General features: G+C 44.8%; 2 protein-coding genes across 2 annotated transcripts in view; one reads left to right on the forward strand and one right to left on the reverse strand.

Moving 5' to 3' along the window:
* ACTN3 (actinin alpha 3) overlaps positions 1-9,877 on the reverse strand; it is a 34,379-nt gene extending 24,502 nt beyond the window's left edge. Inside the window, exon 1 of the mRNA XM_081340493.1 lies at positions 9,545-9,877. Within this exon, the coding sequence (XP_081196619.1) occupies positions 9,545-9,676 (132 nt within the window). The 5' untranslated portion in view covers positions 9,677-9,877. The remainder of the gene's footprint in view (positions 1-9,544) is intronic.
* A 5,205-nt stretch (positions 9,878-15,082) lies between these two features.
* On the forward strand, positions 15,083-20,112 carry ZDHHC24 (zDHHC palmitoyltransferase 24). The gene is made up of 3 exons (XM_081340240.1): positions 15,083-15,361; positions 16,823-17,097; positions 18,526-20,112. Exons 1-3 carry the CDS (start codon positions 15,114-15,116, stop codon positions 18,834-18,836), a joined length of 834 nt encoding a protein of 277 aa, XP_081196366.1. The 5' UTR covers positions 15,083-15,113; the 3' UTR covers positions 18,837-20,112.
* The last annotated feature ends 119 nt before the right edge of the window (positions 20,113-20,231 follow it).

A 20,231-nucleotide genomic window follows, 5' to 3' on the forward strand; every position in this document is an offset into this window, starting at 1 on the left:
ATTCTTATCCTTAGGCATAAGACAGTGCTATGGGAATTATGTGTAGCAGACTGATGGCATGGGGAGAAAAACTATCTTTGTGTCTAGCTGTTGTGGCATGCAATGTCTATAGCAAACTCTAAAAGATAGCTTCTGCTGCTTTTTTAATGAAATCAAGAGTTTTTGTAAGTATGGAGAATTCTCTGATTTCTGGGCTATTTTGAGGATGTGCATGGTTACAAGTGTTGGTTGAAAAACTAACAACAACAACAAAAAAATCAATATATGAACTGAGGGAGAGGGGGATTTTAAACATCCAGGAAAACTTCCGTACCTAGAAGTATATCCAATTAGAGCAGGATGCTCTAAATTTTTTTTTCCTGGCTTCACCTCTAAGAAAAAACTAAGTTGATAAAGACACAGAATTCTACATATAACTAGTGCTTTTTTTGTAAAAGAAAAAGGTGCCGGAACTCACACCGTAAGACAAGAATGGACTAGGTTTTTTCTGCCTTTCAAGAACATATACGAGGGAGAAACCTGTGTCCAAAAGCAAAATGGGTTCAGAGGGAAAGAACAGCAGAGGGCACAAAGGATGCCAGAGGCAAAAAGAAGAGTGAAGGAGTGGTCCTACACATTTTAAATTCCGGTGACTCCCAAATCAGCCGATTTTTATTTTATTTTTAAAGAATCCCTTGATCCTAAAGGACCAGGCTGCAGCTCCCTTGTGCTCTATTATGTCTGTATTGAGTTTCCAATGGTCAAAGGAGCCAAATCCCTGATAATACAATAGTACCCAGAAGGCTTAAGCAGACTTATCAGACAAGCGCTTACTCATTATTGTAATTCAAAACGGAGGAGTGGCCCGAATGAGGAAACTGTTAACTGGGGAACGCAGATTGGGTTAATCCTAAAGGAATCTAAATATACAAGCAAGTATATACAAATATAATAAACTTAAACTTAAACTTATATGCATTCTTAACGAGGAGCACACAAGAGGTAATCCTGGATTCAGATTCCAATTGGGTCACCTCGAGTCAGTGGCTACAGGCCTTCATCCTGCAGTGGATAGACAATGGTTAAAATGACGATATCTGGGAGGGGAGCAGAAATGGCCTCACTTGATGTAGCTCTTGATGTAGCTCTTCCAACCATAGAATCCTATGGCTAGAAAGTTTAGGACTGCCCCCACCCTCCGTTCTTTCCACCGGGACCTGAAGACCTGGCTCTTCGAGCTCTCTGGCCCAGGCTGAGAATATTTTTAATTTTAATTTTAACTGGGTTTTAATTTTTTCAGGGTTCTATTTAATCACTTTTAATTTGTTTTAACGTTTGTATTGACTGTTTTTTAAATGCCCTGTAAACCGCCCTGAGTCCTTCGGGAAAGGGCGGTATATAAATCTAAATAAAATAAAATAAAATAAATAAATAGAAAGGGACCTTGGAGGTCTTCTAGTCCAATTCCCTGCCCAAGGCAAGAGTTGGCATACTATCCTGGACAAACGGTTGTCCAATCTTTTCTTGAAAACCTCCAGCCACGCCATCAACCTCAAGCATTACAGTCACAAGTTCAGCCTCTTAACATCATCTATTCCCGAGATTAGAGTTATCCAATTCTACACTGATTCAAGACAAGTTGGCGCAGAAGTTTCAAGGCCTCAAGAAATTGAATCGATCACATCAGCAAGTATTGCGGGCCCAATTGGCAAAAAGAACGCCAAGGACCGCATTGGTGGGAAACGCGTGGAAGAGACAATGGCTAGAATGATGATGATGATGATGATGATGGAAAAGCATTGTATAGGTCCCCTTGATTTCCTTGAAGGACGAGATATAATGGTAACAAATTGCTTGCTGTATGTCTGTGTAATTTGCTACACGTCTACATAATTGTAATAAATGGCTTGCTTACAGGCCTGCATTGTGAAAGCTGGTTCAGAAATCGGTCTCCACAAACTGCCCCAGCTTTCATAGGAGCAATGAAGGGAGGCAAAAAGGGAAGATGGTCGAGATCTTTTCCTTGATCTGTTTACTCGTCCCAGCTTCTGCCAACCTAGCAGTTTGAAAGCACGTAAAAATGCAAGTAGAAAAATAGGGACCACTACGGTGGGAAGGTAACAGCGTTCCGTGCGCCTTTGGCATCTAGTCATGCCGGCCACATGACCACGGAGACGTCGTCGGACAAGCGCCAGCTCTTCGGCTTTGAAACGGAGATGAGCACCGGCCACTAGAGTCGGAAACGACTAGCACGCATGTGCGGGGGAACCTTTACCTTTAATTACTCAAAATGCAACCATTCCTCCTTGCAGTTAAGTTTGAAATTATAAAGCAAGAGGATACTCATCCCTCGTTAAGACTTTAAGTCCTTCGCACTATCAAATAATGTGAGCAAAGCAACTGGCGTGCTTTGCTATCTCGGTCAGATTCTATTATTTTGGCTCTCCCCCAGTCTGGAAGATTGCCAAACTGTACAGATCTGTGCTCCTTAACTGAGGGCTTTGTGTACGTCTGTGCGACTGACACAATGGGAAGCTATTTCCAGGTTCGCACACACACAATGAGGCCAGCCAAGGCAAATATCGCCCTGCAGGTGCCATGCCAGGGATGGTTTTTTTTTGTCCCATGGGCCCGTTGATGAGGCTTAACAGATCTGGCAGCTCCCAACGCCATTACAAAAGAGGCAATCCCTACTTTTGTGCTCTGCTGGAGACAGCCACAAGATGATGAAACACAACAAAGTGGTTTGACAGAGGGAGGAGAGGTGGATATTTTGATCTGCCCAGTCTCATTTTGGAGAAGAGGAATGCATCTGAAGTTAGCAGCTTGTGGATTCCAGGAAGAAATGTGCGGATTGGCATCTCCCTAAAATACGTGGAACGGCGTGCAGGGGTTTATTGAATGGCTTGATTTGTGACACCGAAATGCACTGAAATACATCTTTTGATTTTTTTTAAAAAATGTGCTGGTAACATATCCTACAAATGCATTTAAATTCACATTTGGGGGGGGGAAGGGAGGTTAGGGCAGATTAAATGTGCATTTTATGTGGGATTTTTTTTTGGGGGGGGGAACCTTTGTGTCAGTCTTGACTCTTGGAGGCTGCACAATACAGTGCCCGAGGCTTTCCTAGGGGCAAGATTTTTGGGCTGAGAGACTGGCCCAAAGGATCCTGGAAAGTTTCATTTAAAAAAAAAATCAGGAAAAAAGGTGGAAATGGAATAGAACCGTTTCCAATTTAAAGAAGTAACAAACCCCACGACTGTTTGTTGCTGCTACATCAACTTATTAAAGAAAGCATCACATCCAGGCCCTGGATCCTTCCTTGACTTTTGTGAGTCTTTTCCATAATTCCCGTAATGCCGGGGCTTAAGAGTTAGCCTAAACTCCCCTATCCTATACGGAAGTCTTACATCTTACACTTTTTGTCCTTATGGGTTTTCAGGCGAGGGGCTGGGACACAACTCTCCTCATCCTCACACCAGGGTGATTATGGACATTGTAGTAAAACGCAGTTAGGGGTCTCGGTGGGAAAGTCTTCTCCAGACTAGATGCTCTCAGGCTTTGCTGCATCCTTGGAACAACAACAACAACCACAACCACCACAACAAAACTCCCCTCCTTAGCAATGTCTTTTGTTCGTACCTTTGCTACCCTGGCTTTTCTAGACGCTCTGTTTCACATTCTCCCACTTTAGTTTTAAATTGTAATCTCGACGGGCTGGAAGAGTCAATCTCAAGCTCGAATAGCCAGAAATTGTGGGTGGCAGGCCTGAGCAGGCATGTTTGTATGTAGAGTTGCGAGACTCTAAAACAGAGAGTTTAAGAAGTGTTAAGTAAGATTAAAATTTAGCATCTGGTGTTTTCTAGTTGCCTCTACAAGGAAGATACTAAGTCCAAGGTAGTATCCATAAGCTGAATAGAGATTTAAACGGATTTTTTTTCACACTGACTAACCAGCATGTTATCTATTGTGGGTCCAATGGCTCAGTGGTTAAAGAAACTGAGCTTGTCAAACTGGAAAGCTGACAGAAACGGGGTGAGCTCCTATTCCTGTCCCAGCTCCTGGCCACCCAGCAGTTTGAAAGCGTGAAAGTAGATTAATGGGTACCACTTCAGTGGGAAGGCAACAGCGTTCCATGCGCCTTTCACATATAGTCATGCTGGCCACATAACCACAGAAATGTCTTCCGACAACGCTGGCTCCCTCAGCCAAGAAACAGAGGCGAGAACCACGCCCCAGAGTTGGACATGACTGGACAGGGCAAACTTTACCTTTATCTACTGAACAAGCCTAGCGTTATTTACTAATTAAACAAATTTACGTGGACGCCCACCTCACACACAGGGTGACTCCTTTAGAAAAAAAAATACAATTTAAATGCAGATAGTAGGGAAAACTGAAGTTGGGACAAGGCGAAATAGAGCATCTGGAAAAGCAAAGGTGTGGAAAAAAATAAAATACATTGCTAAGGAGTTTTGTTGTTTTTCCAAGGATGCAGCAAAGCCTGTTTTGTTGAGAGCGTCTAGTCTGGAGATCCAACCAACCATTTTTTTTCTTTTTTAAAAAAACAAAGTAAGTCTGTCTACACCAGAGAATGAATAAAGCACTTGTTTCGCTCAAGAGATGCAACTCTCTTTAAATAGCCTCTTCGTTCTGAAGGCCCATCTATCTTTTAGGGAAGGGAGACCCTTCTCGTACCCTAATTAAGCTCTCTGTCCTCTTCCAAAATACTACTATTAGCTCATCATTAACCTCCTTGCACGGCAGTGGAGCCGAAGGGCAGTTTTTAGAAGCTGCCTTACATGGGCAAGGCATCTGGAACAGCAGCAGCAGCAGCTACCCGATACCCAACTGCTGTAACACCAGCCCCACAGATCTCCAGCATCAGCAGGAAATAAGCGCCTGGACGCAGAGCTATACGACTAAGGCGTTAGAAGAAACAATTCCAGATCAGCAAAATGGAGTTGGTGACGAGAAGTTGGGTACATCCAGGTATTCACCTTTGCAAATGTGGCCAGTCTGTTCAGTACAGTTCACTGGTCACTGTGGTCAAGAGTGGCTACAGGTAGTCCTCAACTTATGACCTCGACTGGATCAGCACTTCGGCTGTGAGTCATCGCCGTCCTAAGTTGAGGCACTGTGTGGACTTGATTTTAGAACCGTTTGGGGGGGGGACGATTGTTAAGCAAACCATGTGGGGGTTAAGCGAATCAGATGGTCCTAAGTGCAAATCTATTTTAACCAATAGGCATTTTTGCCGTTCTTGCTGGAAAAGAGCCACACACACAAAATCGCAAAAGCCAACCACAGGACATGGCAACCAGTCATAAATGCAAAATATGATCGTGTGATCGCAGGGATGGTGCAGCAATTGTACCTTTGAGGCAGATCGTAAGCAACTTTCTCAAGTCCGTAGAACTTCAAATGGTTGTTAATCAACCAGCTGTAAGTCAAGGGCTACCCATATAAGGTGTGGCAGTCATACACAGGTGCATTAAAACATGCAATATGTGGTGGCTAGCTGGTAAATGTTTTGCTTGACAGGGGGGATTCAAGCTGAAGAAAGTGGGCCTGGAAGTGTCCTGTCATTTTCAGGTAACCACACGTCCTTGAGTGGTGGTGGTGTTTTAAAAGATAAACTTTCAGATTTTGGAATAGGGAGGAAATAAGCTTTGTCCTCTGTCTTCTTCACAAAGATGTTTATTTTTCTTATCCATGGAATGAAATGGGATGAAAATTACGTAGGTCATCCTTCCTCAACCTGATCCCGCTAAGGCAGGGGTAGGGAACCTTGGCTCTTTTTTATGACTCATGGACTTCAACTCCCAGAATTCCTGAGCCAGCTGGCTCAGGAATTCTGGGAGTTGAAGTCCATGAGTCATAAAAGAGCCAAGGTTGCCTACCCCTGCTCTAAGGTGATCTCAAGATGGACCACGCAGTAGGAGAAGTTTTGTTAGATAAACAGGTATGTAGAACTGAATAAAGGAGAGCAAATAGATATAAGGTGTAGAAGAAAGTTGAGTTACGTGGATGAGTCTAATTGGGCCAGCATAGACCATCTCAACCAGCGTTGGAACCAGACATTGCAAAAACAAGCAAAGAGAGGAATTTCTTACGTGCCCAACAACAATAGACAGACCAGCAACTTTTGTGGTTATAAAAACAAGATCTAGCTAGAAGCCTGTGCATCTCGCTTCTTCTAAAGATCCCATCACCTACATTAAATGCATTTTTTTTAAAGAAAAGAACTAGAAGATACAGGTTTATTGTCCCAAAGGGTTTTTTCTGGAAAACGTTTCGCTTCTCAGCCAAGAACTGAAAATGCTTCTTTGGATGAAAAGCGAAACGTTTTCAAGGGGGGGAAACCCCCCAAGAAAGTCCAGCTGCCCTTTTGGAAAAGCATCTCTGGGATAACCACGACCTGGATGACTGAGAATCTCCATCGACATAGGGATTTATTCAATGTAGCAAGAGAGCAGAATGTGGGGAAGCTCTTAAGTCATCTTGAATCACAAGCCGATGAAGGCAGCTCTTTCCCAGAAACGGCCTTCCAGGGCTCGGTAACAACCTGTACTAAACAATCAGGCACATTGTGATGCAATCTTAGATGCTCTTCAGGCCCTTCCCCATTATCACAAGACTTCCGTGCCTTCGACCCCCCCCAAAGTAAACAGGTGGGAGAGATCCTTTTGGCTGTAGAGGCCCAAAGTGATCCCTGACGTAGGCTACCCTGACTCGCTTTCGTCACATTTAAGCTTTAGGGAAACATCGATCTTTTTTAGCTGACCAGACATTGCATTGATGGTATCTCAAAGTACCCGGCTGGGAAGATGAATCAGATCCGTTATATACCGGTACTTTGGCTGAGAATCGTTATCCGAAAAGATGGGTGAGGAACGCTGGTGTGCGTTTGAGATACCAAATCGAATGAGATACGTAAGAGAGTGGTCATAATTTAACTGTTAAGGTCAATTCGATTCGCAATGCAGAGGGAAGGGCCTAGTGCAACGAGGTAGGCTTTGCGTGTGATTATTGGTGTGAGAATACCAGCAAAACGTTGCTTAAAACTTACTGTCTGCTTATCTGGCATCATAGAAATATCAGAAAACTACCCTGTGCTAAATCAGACCATCTTAAGAACACCAAAATTCCCTCACCTGCTGCTCTCCAGATATACCTGGCTAGAAATCCCAAATGCTTGGTGGTAATCAGAAGAAATCCACTAAGTGACTTTCCCTCCTCAGGCCCGGTTTTCAGGTTTTCCTACTTTTTCCCTAAAGCACTGAGGACTGAACGGGATCTCTTTCGTGTAAAGCACAAGTTCGACTACTCGTAAAGCACAGCCTGTCCTCAAAAATCCGAAAAGCAAATTAGAAAACGGGACAAAAAGGCAAGAAACCTCCTTAGACATTATACCAAATCCGGTTTCAAAGCCAAATAGCATTAAATATCAAAACTCAGCTAAAGCTAATCTTCAGTGGCAAAAAAAAAAAAAAAAGAATCAGGAGATGTCCGGGCGCGCCTTTTCCAATTAATAGATTTTATTAAAAAGCAGAATCTTTTGCGAGCTGATGGAGGCAACTGCAGCTCGCAAAAAAAAACGTACGGCTTTTAATAAGATGTGTTACTCAGAAAAGTAACACTTCCTTTTGATTTTTTATTGTTAACTCATTTCCTCATCCGCGTTCCACAGAAGACGCTACTTCCAGTTCCCTGCCTCAAAATACATGAACAGGTGCAGAATAAAAAGGTTAATGTAACCAGAAGGTTGCATATTTTTCTTCATAGAACCACGCTATCTGCAGAATGAACCTGTCTAGCGTAGCATTCAACTTTATTATTCTTAGATAACTGAGGCTAAAAAGATAGTGGATACGAGGAGAAAAATAAAAAAGAGAGACTCTAAATCTAGATTCTAGAGCACACAGCCCAAATCTGGCACATATGCTTTGCCCTACAAAAAAAGGCCAAGTGCTCCCTCCGAGCCACAATTAAAGTATTTTGGGAAAAGATGAATAATTCTCTGAAAACTATCTTTGCTTAAAGGGGGGGTGGGGTCTCCTGTAACATGACTTCAGTGATTTTTTTTTTGAGCGAGAAGAATTCAGAGGAATGTCCCCAGTTTGTAACTATTACAGGAGCTCCACAAACGATAGGTATAGCCAAGAGGGTTGGCAGGCACCTCTTACAAGAGTTGCACAGAAAGCAGAATTGATGCACAAATGACGGGCCAGTCTTTTACAGCGCCCCCCTCCCCCATCGCTATCCTTAGAAAGGAAGAGGTCATGATTTAACTGAAATAAGGATGGGAGTTTGTGAGTTCCTTTCTCCTTCTCCTCACAGCCCCTAAATTCCATACGCTCCCAAATGCTCTCTCATGGCCGGGACTTGAAAAAACTCAAGATATTGTGGGTTGTGTGTTTTTTTTTTAAGTGCAAGTGGCTTCCTTCTCACAGCACAAGAGTTCTGAGTCCTATTTTAGGATCAGATATTCTGGCACGTTTGCAAATGACTGCTTAATTACTAAGGGAGATGCGCTGGCATACAAGCCTGTATTCTCTTCGGGCGAAGAGGCAAGGGCCGTCTCTGAAAGCCTGCAATTAGGATACGGCCCGTATCCGATAACATTTTTTAAACGAGCTGTGCTAGGGCAAGTTCCCAACTGCCGCAAAAAAGATATATTTAGCCGGTTCCTTTCCTTCTCCCTCGGGTCTCTGTCATTCCAAGCATTGCTCAGACACGGCTCCGGCCCTTGGTAGATTCCACTCCACTGACATATGCGCTCCTTCCTTCTTTCCTTCTCTGCACACCCCTTCTGTCCACCAGTACGACTTTGAATCTCGCCTGACGTACGGTGCCCAAAATGTCACTCATGATTGGCTCTGTGCGGGATGTGGAACTGGCTGATGGGAAGTGACAGCTGCAGGCAACGGTATCTAATGTACAGAGATGGCAGCTGGCTCTTAGAAGATGGGTCTCCTCACTCCTATAATATAGGTGTAAGATGCCTTGCTTCCTCTAGGGCAGCGGTTAGCTCTACAGACAAAATAGTTATTTCAGTGCAGCGGATTTCAGAAAAGCGGGCCATTTCCACACAAGGGTTAGTTATATTCCAACACGGACTCCGCCGTCAGGGTAAGTTAATTCCATCACTGACTCCCCCATCAAGTTTTTTTTTTAAAAAAAATCAATACAAGTCTTTCCTCCACACTGCAAATTCCACTGAGTCGTTATGACCTCAGACCTCCACGTCCGTGGATTCGGGAGCGTTTTATCTGTCTTCCCACTCGGCCAATTTCCACCGAGGCCAACGCGAGGCAGTTCCTCTCCCTCCCAGGAAGAAAAAGGTGCACCCCCAGAACTACTACCAGTAATTAGGATTGGTACCACTGGAAATAAAATGCAAGTTTGTCAGTAAAACCAACGCGGTGAGGAATTAAGAGGAACGAGCCAGCTGGGTGGTGACCCAGCAGCTCTCCTGGGGAACGTTCCGTTCAGAAAGACCCAGGTTGGGCCTGGAACCCATCTTGGATCTGCTGTTTTCTCTCCCTAACTGGCCTACCTTTCGCTGTTGCTTTTCCCAGGCTGGGTCAAGCAGTAAGTCCCGGTCCCAGTCTTCTTCCTGTGCCATATACTCATCAGTCACCATGTAGGAGTGGTTGTACTGGATGTGCGTTTCTATCTGCGTCGTCATGTTGCCTTGTTCTGCGAAGCCCTGTCCTTGGTGCCTATTCTCTCCCCTGCAATTCACACGGTTTCCACCCCCGCCTGGCTCAAGCTTTCGGTCCCCTTTTCGCTTTGCTCCCCTCTCAGCTCCCCTTAGAGGTCAAGATTTCCCCCCAAGTCCTTCCAGGCTGTGTGTCTGCCTGCTTTGCAGCTGCACCTGTCAAAACCAATCCACGTGACCAGTCCTCAATAAGTATTATCAGCCCTGGGAAGGGAGATCAGGTTCCATCTTAAAAAGGCCACGGGGAGGGGACAGCACAAGTGTTCCTACCAACCAGATAGGGGTGGTGAAGACAACTGTTGGGAAGCCAAGTATTTCCCCCCCACCCTTAAAGCAGAGCCACAAGCTCTTAAAAAAGAAATTGCTCCAGTGGGCTGAATGTCTCTCCCACAAAACCCATGCCAGATGCAGGAAGAACTCCGCTGAGAACAGGAATCCCCGCACAGGGAGGAAATTTCCCATTTTCTGTACTGCGTAAGAGGGGGCGAAAAAATCTTACTTATAGCACCATCATTCACCTTCCGCTAAGGCACAAGGGAAGATGTCTGACATGCTGTCAGATTCAAGAATAAACGTATAGCTATTAACGAACAAAACAGAACCACAGAGTTGGAAGGGACCTTGGAGGTCTTGTAGTTTAATCTTCTGCTCGGGCAGGAGACCCTATGCTACTTTGGACAAATGGCTGTCTAATCTTTTTTTAAAACAAAAAACAAAAAAACCTGCAGCGATGAAGCACCCACAACTTCTGGAGGCAAGGCATTCTGCTGATTAAATGTCAGCTGGCCTCCGTGTTGAGAGAGAGAGAGAAGGCCCAATTATTTTCCAGATGTTCTCTTATGAATGTGGACTGATTCTGAAATTTCCCAGCATGTCCTATGACAGCAACCAAGGAACCTGAGTTCTCTTTTGAGATCCTGGCACTTTGTCCTGTGAAATGTTTTCCCCCCCCCAAATGGATGGAATATGGCCTCTTTATTTGGTTCTGAGTAATGAAGGAAAAACCTTCTGCACCGTGTTCATTCGTGTATCTATTTCACAAGGCCTATGTGGGGTTCCCCAATATGAAAACTAAATTGCTGCACGTTATCTTGGGACGTTTGGAATTTCGGAACCTGCTATTATTACCATCTTCCTATAGAAATGGTTACCTCTTCCTTACCAAAAAGTGCTGCAAGAAAGCACAGCCACCCCCTGGGCTTTAAAAGGTGTTAGGCTTATCCTGTCTCTTGGAAAGTCACATGTTGCATTTGGATGCCTGGAATCTTCCCCATGAGCTTTAAAACGTGCCAGAAGAAATACCTGTCTAAAGGTCATTTCAGGAGAAGAGGAAAAAAGGTTTTCAAGACTGACCTTGTTCTGTTTGGGATACCATGAATTCAGATTTGGTTTGGATTCCAAGAACTTTCTGCTTCTTTGTATTTCACCAACATTTGCATAACTCCATGCAGTCTCAGTTCATTTTGCAGGCTGCTCCCGTTTACGCAGGAGTTATTCTTAGGATCAAGGAGAAGGGCCTTGGGAAAGCTACTGAATGCCTAGGGGGGAAAAAATCTGGTTCAAATTTAATGTTTCAAAGTAGACAAAGCATTTTAATCCATTGCTTAAAAGTCATGTTTCTACAGCATCTTATCTCTATATTTTAAGTACAGGTATCAAAAAAAAAAGCACAGATAAAAGTCATGGCCCTAATCTGCTTGTTTCTTGGCTTTTGCATAAGAAACAGAAGTCATGGCCCTAAGGCTTTTAAAGAGTCAATGTTGTCCCTGAGGAGCGAGCTTCCTGGAAAAGTGTCTCTGCAACTTTCTCAGCAAGATTATGGCAAAGACTTTGTCCTTGTCTTCTAGAGAGGGAGAAAATTAACCAACACAAAACCACAGGAAGGGCTTTTAGGATAAAAACTCACTCCCACTTTCTAACATAGTCCAGATGTGCCAAAGTAATAGGAAAGCTTATTTCATTTAATCTATTCTTTAACTCATCAAATTCCCCCCCAATGGGGGGGTGCACCATTCCTGGAGGTACTGCAATACCAGGCTGATGCTTGGAGTGGACGGAGCAAGCCCCTATTCCATCTCCCTGTTCCAAAAATCCATTTAATATGTAGTCCTCAAATAGAGGACATATCAGATATTAAACTGATAAGAACAGATACTACACTTGATCTTAGCCAAAAGGCCGAGAAGCGATACCTTTCCTGTGCAGCAGCCTCCTAGGGCATTCTTTCCTAGGAAACTTCAGATAACGAGGAGCAAATTCCTTACGGAACCTATTCTTTATCGCCTCAGAATCATCACTGCTTTGCAGTCTCATCAGATACATTCTGACAAAGCGCCTATTTCTACTGTCCAAGTTAACAGCCCTCCGTGGTGAAGTTGAACTATAAAAATTATAAATTCTGTTAGCAACATGCATTTCCTGATTGCCTGTGTGCTTCGTCTGACAGCTATTGGTGCGATATTTACATAAGCCTTCCCATTTCCGCCATCATGCTTTTGGGGCTGTCATGTCAGGACTTACCAGTAGAGACCTCTATAGTACTTGGAAAGTCTTGTTCCATGAGCATTCTGAAAAAAAAAAGAAAAAGGCCCGTGAGAATAAGATAAATAAAAGACAATGGCATAGTGACATTGCTTGCACAAAACTTCCTAGTTTTCACATCTGTTCCAAAATTCAGTAGCAAAGACAAATGTTTCAGAGGCTTTGCTTGCTGTTTCCTTCAGCCTTTGAGTATGGATTACAGAAGCTTATTTTGAAAAAAAACCTAGCTCTTTGTATTCTTTAAACACATGCAACCCTGTTACAGATTTCAATCGCTCTGCGTCATAAATATCAAAATGAACCAGCAACAACTATTACGAGTACTGTAGTAGATTTGAGTGCCCTGTGGAGGAGAATACCAAATTCAGAACTGAAGAAGCTTCTTGGATGAGAAGCAAAACATTTTCAAGGGAAAAAAACCAAGAAAGTCCAATTGCCTTTTGGAAAAGCACTTTTGGAACAATCATGATTGGATGATAAGAGAATATCCATAAACAATACCACATTCAATAATAAACAGATGTATTAATGCTGGGAAAGATTGAGGGCAAGAGAAGAAGGGGACGACAGAGAATGAGGTGGCTGGATGGAGTTACTGAAGCAGTAGGCGTGAGCTTAAATGGACTCCAGAAGATGGTAGAGGACAGGAAAGCCTGGAGGAACGTTGTCCATAGGGTCGCGATGGGTCGGACACAACTTCGCAACTAACAACAACAACATTAATCCAGGGACTGGTTCCATAGAGAAAGGTTTTTCCACGGACCGGAAAGTGCGTGGTTTTGTATGCTGCCTGCATTTCATGGATGGGGCTTTGCTTGTTTGTGCAGACCGATTGTTGCCATACCATGGCCCGGTACCGGTCCACGGATTGGGAGTTGGGGATCCCTGCATTAATCTGTTGCAATGGGAATGGAGCAACAGCCATTTGTGGCAGTTTTAAAAAGATGTAGACAGTTACATGTTAAATAAGAAATACATTTTATGGATCAATTGTTTGACTTCTATAGCTATCTCAACATGTGATTCTGAGCGGCATTCATCATAAAACATAAAAACAATTAAAGCAATACAAATGTAGTATATATGCACTGTCAAACTGCTACTATGGAAATGGGGCCCTTATCACACTCAGGGGTCCCACCCCAGGCATACAACCAAGTGTTGTGAAAACCCAGCATCCTGGTATCTGAAGGGAGAATATTCCAGAGGGCAGAGGCTACAGCACAGAAGGCACAAAATCATTTAAATACCACAATTTATCTACTTAGAAAACAGATTGATTCTGTTCTAATAGAGCTGTTCTATTCTGATTGATCTCACGGCTACATCACCAAACTACATATAGTCTTCAACTTACAGCCATTCATTAAGTGACTGTCCGAAGTTACAACAGCCCTGAACAAAGTGACTTACAACCGGTCCTCACACTTACAACCATCACAACATCCTCATTTGATCAAAATTTGGGCATTTGGCAACCAGCATATATTTACCAAGGATGCAGCATGCCAGAGTCATGGGATCACCATATGCGATCTTCCCAGCTGGCCTCTGACAAGCAAAGGCAACGAGGGAAGCCAGATTCGCTTAATAACTGCAGTGATTCAATCTAGCAAAAAAAGGTCAATTCAATTAACAACCAACTTGCTTAGCAACAGAAATTCTGGTCCTAACTGTGGTCTTAAGTCGAAGACTACCCATACATCATCAAATCAAATCAAATCAAATGAGATCAGATCTCCAAACTGCAATATTTGAAGCTTATGTCATTTTTCACATGTTGCCATTTTGGCTTTATCGTGGTTTGCTGCATATGCCACCGAGGGATGGCATTTTAAAACAAACAAAAGCAAAACAATAGCTTCTCTTCTGTGAAAAACAAATCCATGCTCCTGAGCATATAAAAAAAGCCATCCTATGTTGCATTCATATTGGTACAGGGGCATTATAGGCAGTGCTTTGATCACAACCGTGACCATCTTGACTTTTTTTAAAAAAACATCTGCTTACAACCGTCCACAACAGCTGGACGGTGAATGAAAAAGGACGGTGGAAAGCAGATCCACCTTTGTGACTTACGGATCTGGAGATAAAATTGCCAAGATTGCAGGAAAGACTTAATTAGCCCCTGACTCTGCAAAGGCAGAGAAAGTGGATCAACAAACCAAGATTCACTTGATCTGGGCTTGGGGTGCGGATGAATGAGGATGAACAAGGAGGGGAAAAAAGATCATGGGGGCAGAGGTTGAGGGAAGTCATCTATTAGGCTTTTAAATGAGACATAATCTTATGCAGAATTGACTTGGGAGGCCGGTGTGTGGTGTAGTTGGTTCACATGGTGTGGTGGGATGGAGGGTTTGTTGTCACTGTGTGTTGGGGGGAGAGAGCGGGGGGGGGAGGCTCAGCTAATCTCAATGTACGCATGTTGTACTTTGACAATAAAGGTTTATTATTATTATTATTATTATTATTATTATTATTATTATTATTATTATTGATAATGGATAAGTGGATCAAGGAGATCCCAGGACTGTTTTTGAAGATGGAGGAGCCAGATTTAAACAGAGGCCGAGATGAAGAGCATTTGCCCATACAACAGCAGGCCTTACGGCCCCCTGTAAGAACAAGAGGATCGTTTGAACGGTTGCCTAGCATTGCATCCCTGACACGCTTGTCAGCGAGGCAAGTTGCTGAGGTAAACAAGGGAAGTCTCCGAGGTCAGAGCGCCGATTGGATGGAATCGGCTCGAAAGGCGGGATTAGCAGGAGCGGCGGCCGCCGCTGATTGGTTGAAGGCTTTTGAGCGGGAAGGGGCGGCTGGAGAGAAGCCGGAAGAGAGGCGCGTGGGCCGCGCACGCGCCGCCATGGAAGGCCGCGACTGGGACCGGAGGGCGCTGCCCGTGTGCGCCGGGGCGGTGTTGGCTACCACGCTGGTCTCGGAGGTGCTGCTGGTGTTGCTGCGGTTCCTTCCGCCCGGAGAGCCGCTCCCGGTCTGGCCCATCGCCTCGCTGCTTTTCCTGCTGGCCAACGCGTTGGAGAACGCCCGCCGCTTCATCATGGCTTCGCCCAGCACGCGCGGCGTCATGCTGGCGGGGGAGGGGCAAGGATGGGAGTGAGTGGGCGTGGTTAGGGTCGCGGCGGGGGCCAATGTGGGAAAACGTTCGCGCGTCGAGGGAGGGGCTTCTCGAAGTGGCGGGAAAATGGGCCCCGCTTGCCGGTGGTGGAGGGAGAAGCTTCCATAGTGATAGAATTAGCTCTCTTGAGAGGAAGATGGCGGTGAAGCAATTTCTTTTAGAGGAAGGGAGCTCTGCGCATGCTCAGGAGCACGCTGTTACTTCACTGGGTTTCTTTTCCCCCCCAAAAACTTCAGCAAAAAGGGACAGAATCTGGGAGAATGTCGGCCTTTCCCAACAGGGTAGAGGGGCTGCTTTAAAGCAAATAACCCAACTTTTCACCTGGTTGAACTTAAGCCCCCATTTTCCCCAGGTTTATGAGGTCTGTGTCTCGAGGGAGCAGGGGATTGACTGAAAGTGTAAAGGAATGGAAGAGCGTTGGAAGGAAGAATTACTTCCTCTCAGCCCAATCCACCTCACGGGGCTGTTGTGTGGGAAAATAGGAGGAGGAAGGAGTATTGGGTATATTTGTTGCTTTGAGTTACTTGTAAAAATCATCCGGCATATATATTATTTGTGGGCTGCAATTTTCAGACAGACCACTAGAGGCCAGTAAAGACGCAGGGGCTATTCTTTGCTGCCATCTAGCGACTGTCTCATGAATGTAGTTTATCTGTTAAATTTGTTTGCTGCCCAGCTATCTTGCTGCAAGGCGACTGGGCAGCGTACAGCATTAAAAAAGCAACAGAATCACAAACTAAATACAACCTATAATTAAAAAGATTGGGAATGAGGGGGCAGGATGCACCGGGGTGAGGTCTGTCAACCGCTTCAATTTTTCGTTTCAAGAAGGATTTGGAATCCCAAAGAAAAACAAATGTGCTCCCTGGGCTGCACCCAGAAGGCTGTGTTGGCTTATTTATTTCTATCCAGCGGGTTTTTTTCTTTTTTTTTTATAAACAACTCAAAAGACAGTGAACATATTTAATGCTCCTCCTTCTTCCAGTTTCCCCCACAACAATCCTGTGAGGTGGTTGGGCTGAGAGACAGAGACTGGTGTAATGTAACCCAGCCAGCTTTCATGCCTATGGCGAGACTAGAAATCACTGTCTTGTAACTGGACAAAGTCACCCAGCCAGCTTTCATGGCTAAGGCAGGACTAGAATTCTCTCTTTCCTGGTGATTGGGCCAAAGTCACCCAGCTGGCTTTCATGCCTAAGGCGGGACTAGAACTCACCGTCTCCTGGTGATTGGGCCAAAGTCATCCAGGTGGCTTTCACGCCTAAGGCAGGACTAGAACTCACTGTCTCCTGGTGATTAGCCCAAAGTCACCCAGCTGGCTTTCATGCCTAGGGCGGGACTAGAACTCACCATCTCCCGGTGATTGGTTCAAAGACCCCCAACCAGCTCCATCAATTCTTCCACCCTCACCCCACCCTCATGCTTTCTCCTCCTTCCAGTTACTGCTATTCCTGCCAGACCCACGTGCCGCCCCGCTGCAGCCACTGCTTCAGCTGCAACGTTTGTGTCCTGCGACGAGATCACCATTGCCTGCTGCTCGGCCAGTGCGTGGGCTATCAAAACTACCGCTACTTCCTCTGCCTGCTGCTCTACGGCTCGGTTGCCTTGCTGTACGGCAGCTTGGTCAACGTCAACGTAGTTTGGATGCTGCTAGAGGAAGGACTTGCTCACACCATCCTCGTGCTGATGCTGCCTTGGCTGATGGTCCTGATGGGTAAAAACGAGGGAGAGCTTTTATTTCTTTAACTTTTTACGCCACACATCTCTCCTGGAGGTGATTTTTTGGGGGGAGGCTTTCAAGTATGTGTGTGTGCGCGTATATATATATATATGTATATATATATATAAGGGATGCAGTGGCTCAGTGGGATAGGACTCTGGGCTTGTCGATCAGAAGGTCGGCAGTTTGGCGGGTTGAATCCCGAGTGCCGCGTAGCAGAGTGAGCGCCTGTTCTCGTCCCAGCTTCTGCCAACCTAGCAGTTCGAAAGCACGTAAAAATGCAAGTAGAAAAATAGGGACCACTCCGGTGGGAAGGTAACAGCGTTCCGTGCGCCTTTGGCGTCTAGTCATGTCGCCCACATGACCACGGAGACGTCCTCGGACAAGCGCTGGCTCTTCGGCTTTGAAACGGAGATGAGCACCGGCCCCTAGAGTCGGAAACGACTAGCACGCATGTGCGGGGGAACCTTTACATACATACATGCATATATGTATATGTATATGTATATGTATATGTATATATATATATATATATATATATGTGTGTGTGTGTGTGTGTGTGTGTATATGTGTGTGTGTGTATATGTGTGTGTATATATATGTATGTATGTATGTATGTATGTATGTATGTATAGGTATATATATATATAAAAACCAATTCAGTCCTTGACTTAACAGCCGTTTATTTAGTGACCGTTCAAAGTCACCAAGGGACTGAAAAAAGTGACACGACCATTTTTCGTATTTCGCAACACAACTTGGAGGTTTGGCAAATTGGCATTTATTTAGGATGGTCGCAGGGTCACTTTTTTGCAATCTTCTAATGAGCAAAGTGGATGGGGAAGCCAGATTTCCCTTAACAGCCGGGTTGCTTAACAACTGCAGTGATTCGCTTAGCAACTTGGTCGTAAAATGGTTCGAAATTCACTTAGCAACTGTCTCAGCAACAGGAATGCTTGAGCTCAGTTGTGCTTGTGAGACCCGGATTACCTGTAAAACGTTAGAACACGAGTCTCCCAACCTATGGCCGTGGCCTATTGGCCACCGGGCCACATGAGTGGCTGACCAGTGCGCGCGCATCTGTGCGTACACTCATTCCCCTCCACACACACACACTAGCATCACCGCAAGTGTCACACGGGCCTTAGTCTCACCCCAAGCGTCGCACGTCTGTGCGTGTAAAGGCACCTGCCCCTCCCTTTCCCTGCAGGCCCCAATCCCCAAAAGGCTGTTAAAACAATAATAATTTACAATGACAAGATGGGTAGGAAAGGAGCAAGACTCACACGAGGGCAGGAGAGGTCTTAATCGTGGCTGGCTGGGGAATTCTGGGAGTTGAAGTCCACAACGCTGCCCAAGATGGAGACGCCTGCTCTAGAATGAAGCAGCTACAGTTAATGCTACGCCTTCCTTTTCTTACAGGGCAAGTCAACTTCGTGACCTTTGCCTACGCTTTTATGACTGATGTCTGCCTTGTGGGCTTCTTGTTCTGCCTCAGTTTCCTGCTGTTCCACAGCCTGCTGGCCCTGCGCGGACAGACCACCAAAGAATGGTTTGATGGAAATCGCCAGTACCACCTGGGTTGGCGAAACAACCTGCGACAAGTCTTGGGAGACCGGTGGCTGCTGGCCTTCCTCACGCCTTTCGTCGATTCCCCTTTGCCAGGAGACGGAATCACTTTCCAGAGCAGATCTCCGAAAGCAGAAGCGCTCTCCAGATCCCGCAGTTCCTAAAGGCGAGGATTCTAAACCAGGCGGGCAACGGGGCGGAATGCAAAAAAAAAATACGTCGAACTGGTTTGTTAAACAGGTGCAAAGTCACCTGACAGCGAGATGGGCGGCAAACGAAACAATTATCAATCAGTTACTGTAATCCTGTAGCGCTGCATTCCTCGACTTTTAGAACCGTTTTATTTAGTGACCGCTCCAAGGGAACGTTTCCGAAAAACTGATTTGTGAGTCTTATGACAGATTGTCTCTCTTCTAGGGTTTGCCCAGTTATCAGCGATGGCTCGCTTCGTTCAAAAGCAGACAACTTTGGCGACATCTCTGAAGGCTTTGTCTTCGCGTTGTTGAAAGCTGAAAGCAATTTGATCTTGGAACGGTGGTGACAGATTGCTTCCCCCCACCCCACCCCCACTCTCCCTGGAAAGGGGCTTGCCATGTTTTTATTTAGCAGGAAATTGCTAATGTAGGGCAAGAGAAACCCACACTTGTGCTCAGCTAAATTGATCTAAATGCAATGAAACATATTTTTCCTCCTGGTCCAAAGTGTAAATATAAATATATATGAAATATATATTCTTTTCTCAGCTTGAAAAAAAAAGTGAAGCTAAAAACAAAAGAAAAACCGCTGTCTAGAGATGGATTCAGCGACCAAAATCCAAGGTTATGATGCTTTTGCATCTCAGGTTTTTTTTTTCTCCCCTTGCAGCAATTGTGAGACTTTTTTTCCCCCCCTGACCTCTGGGATTGTGCAAAACTCAACAAAACTTAGGTTGTGGGATACTAGGGTGGTGTTTCTCAAGTTTGGCAACTTAAGACCGGTGGACTTCTTACTCCCAGAATTCCCCAGCCAGTAGGCTTTAATATGGGTGGGCTTCAATTCCCAAAATTAAGTCATGCTGGAATTCTGGGAGATGAAATCAATCCATCTTCAAGTCACCAAGATTAGGAGCTACTGTGACAGAGAGATGATAACAATTTTTATCCCTTGCCATTCTGCTTATTCCTGGCACTGTTCCAGTCACCCAAATGTGTCTCTTCCTCCTTTCATATCTAAAATCTCTAAATCCCCATAGACATGGTTTGCACTGTGAGAGACCCACAAAGTGTGGGCGCGGGGGAAACCCAACATTTGCTGTATTCTTTTTTGTTTTTGTGAATGATTTTATCCGCTGTGTTCTAGGATGGTTGATTTTATATTTTTTAAACGCTTTAATGTTGTTATGCTGTAAGCCGCCAAGATGGCTAGCAAATAAATTTCCTAAATAAACAAACTTAACATTTATATGGTGGCCTTTTATATTGAACTGAGCAGTGATTGCGCTGTAAACTTTTCAACCTGAAAAATACGATCTTTTTCCATTTCTTTAAGCCAGGGGTGCAAACTGTTATCAATGTTATCAA

The sequence above is a fragment of the Vipera berus genome, assembly GCF_964194415.1.
Source record: "Vipera berus genome assembly, chromosome: 16".
Taxonomy (NCBI): Eukaryota; Metazoa; Chordata; class Lepidosauria; order Squamata; family Viperidae; genus Vipera; species Vipera berus.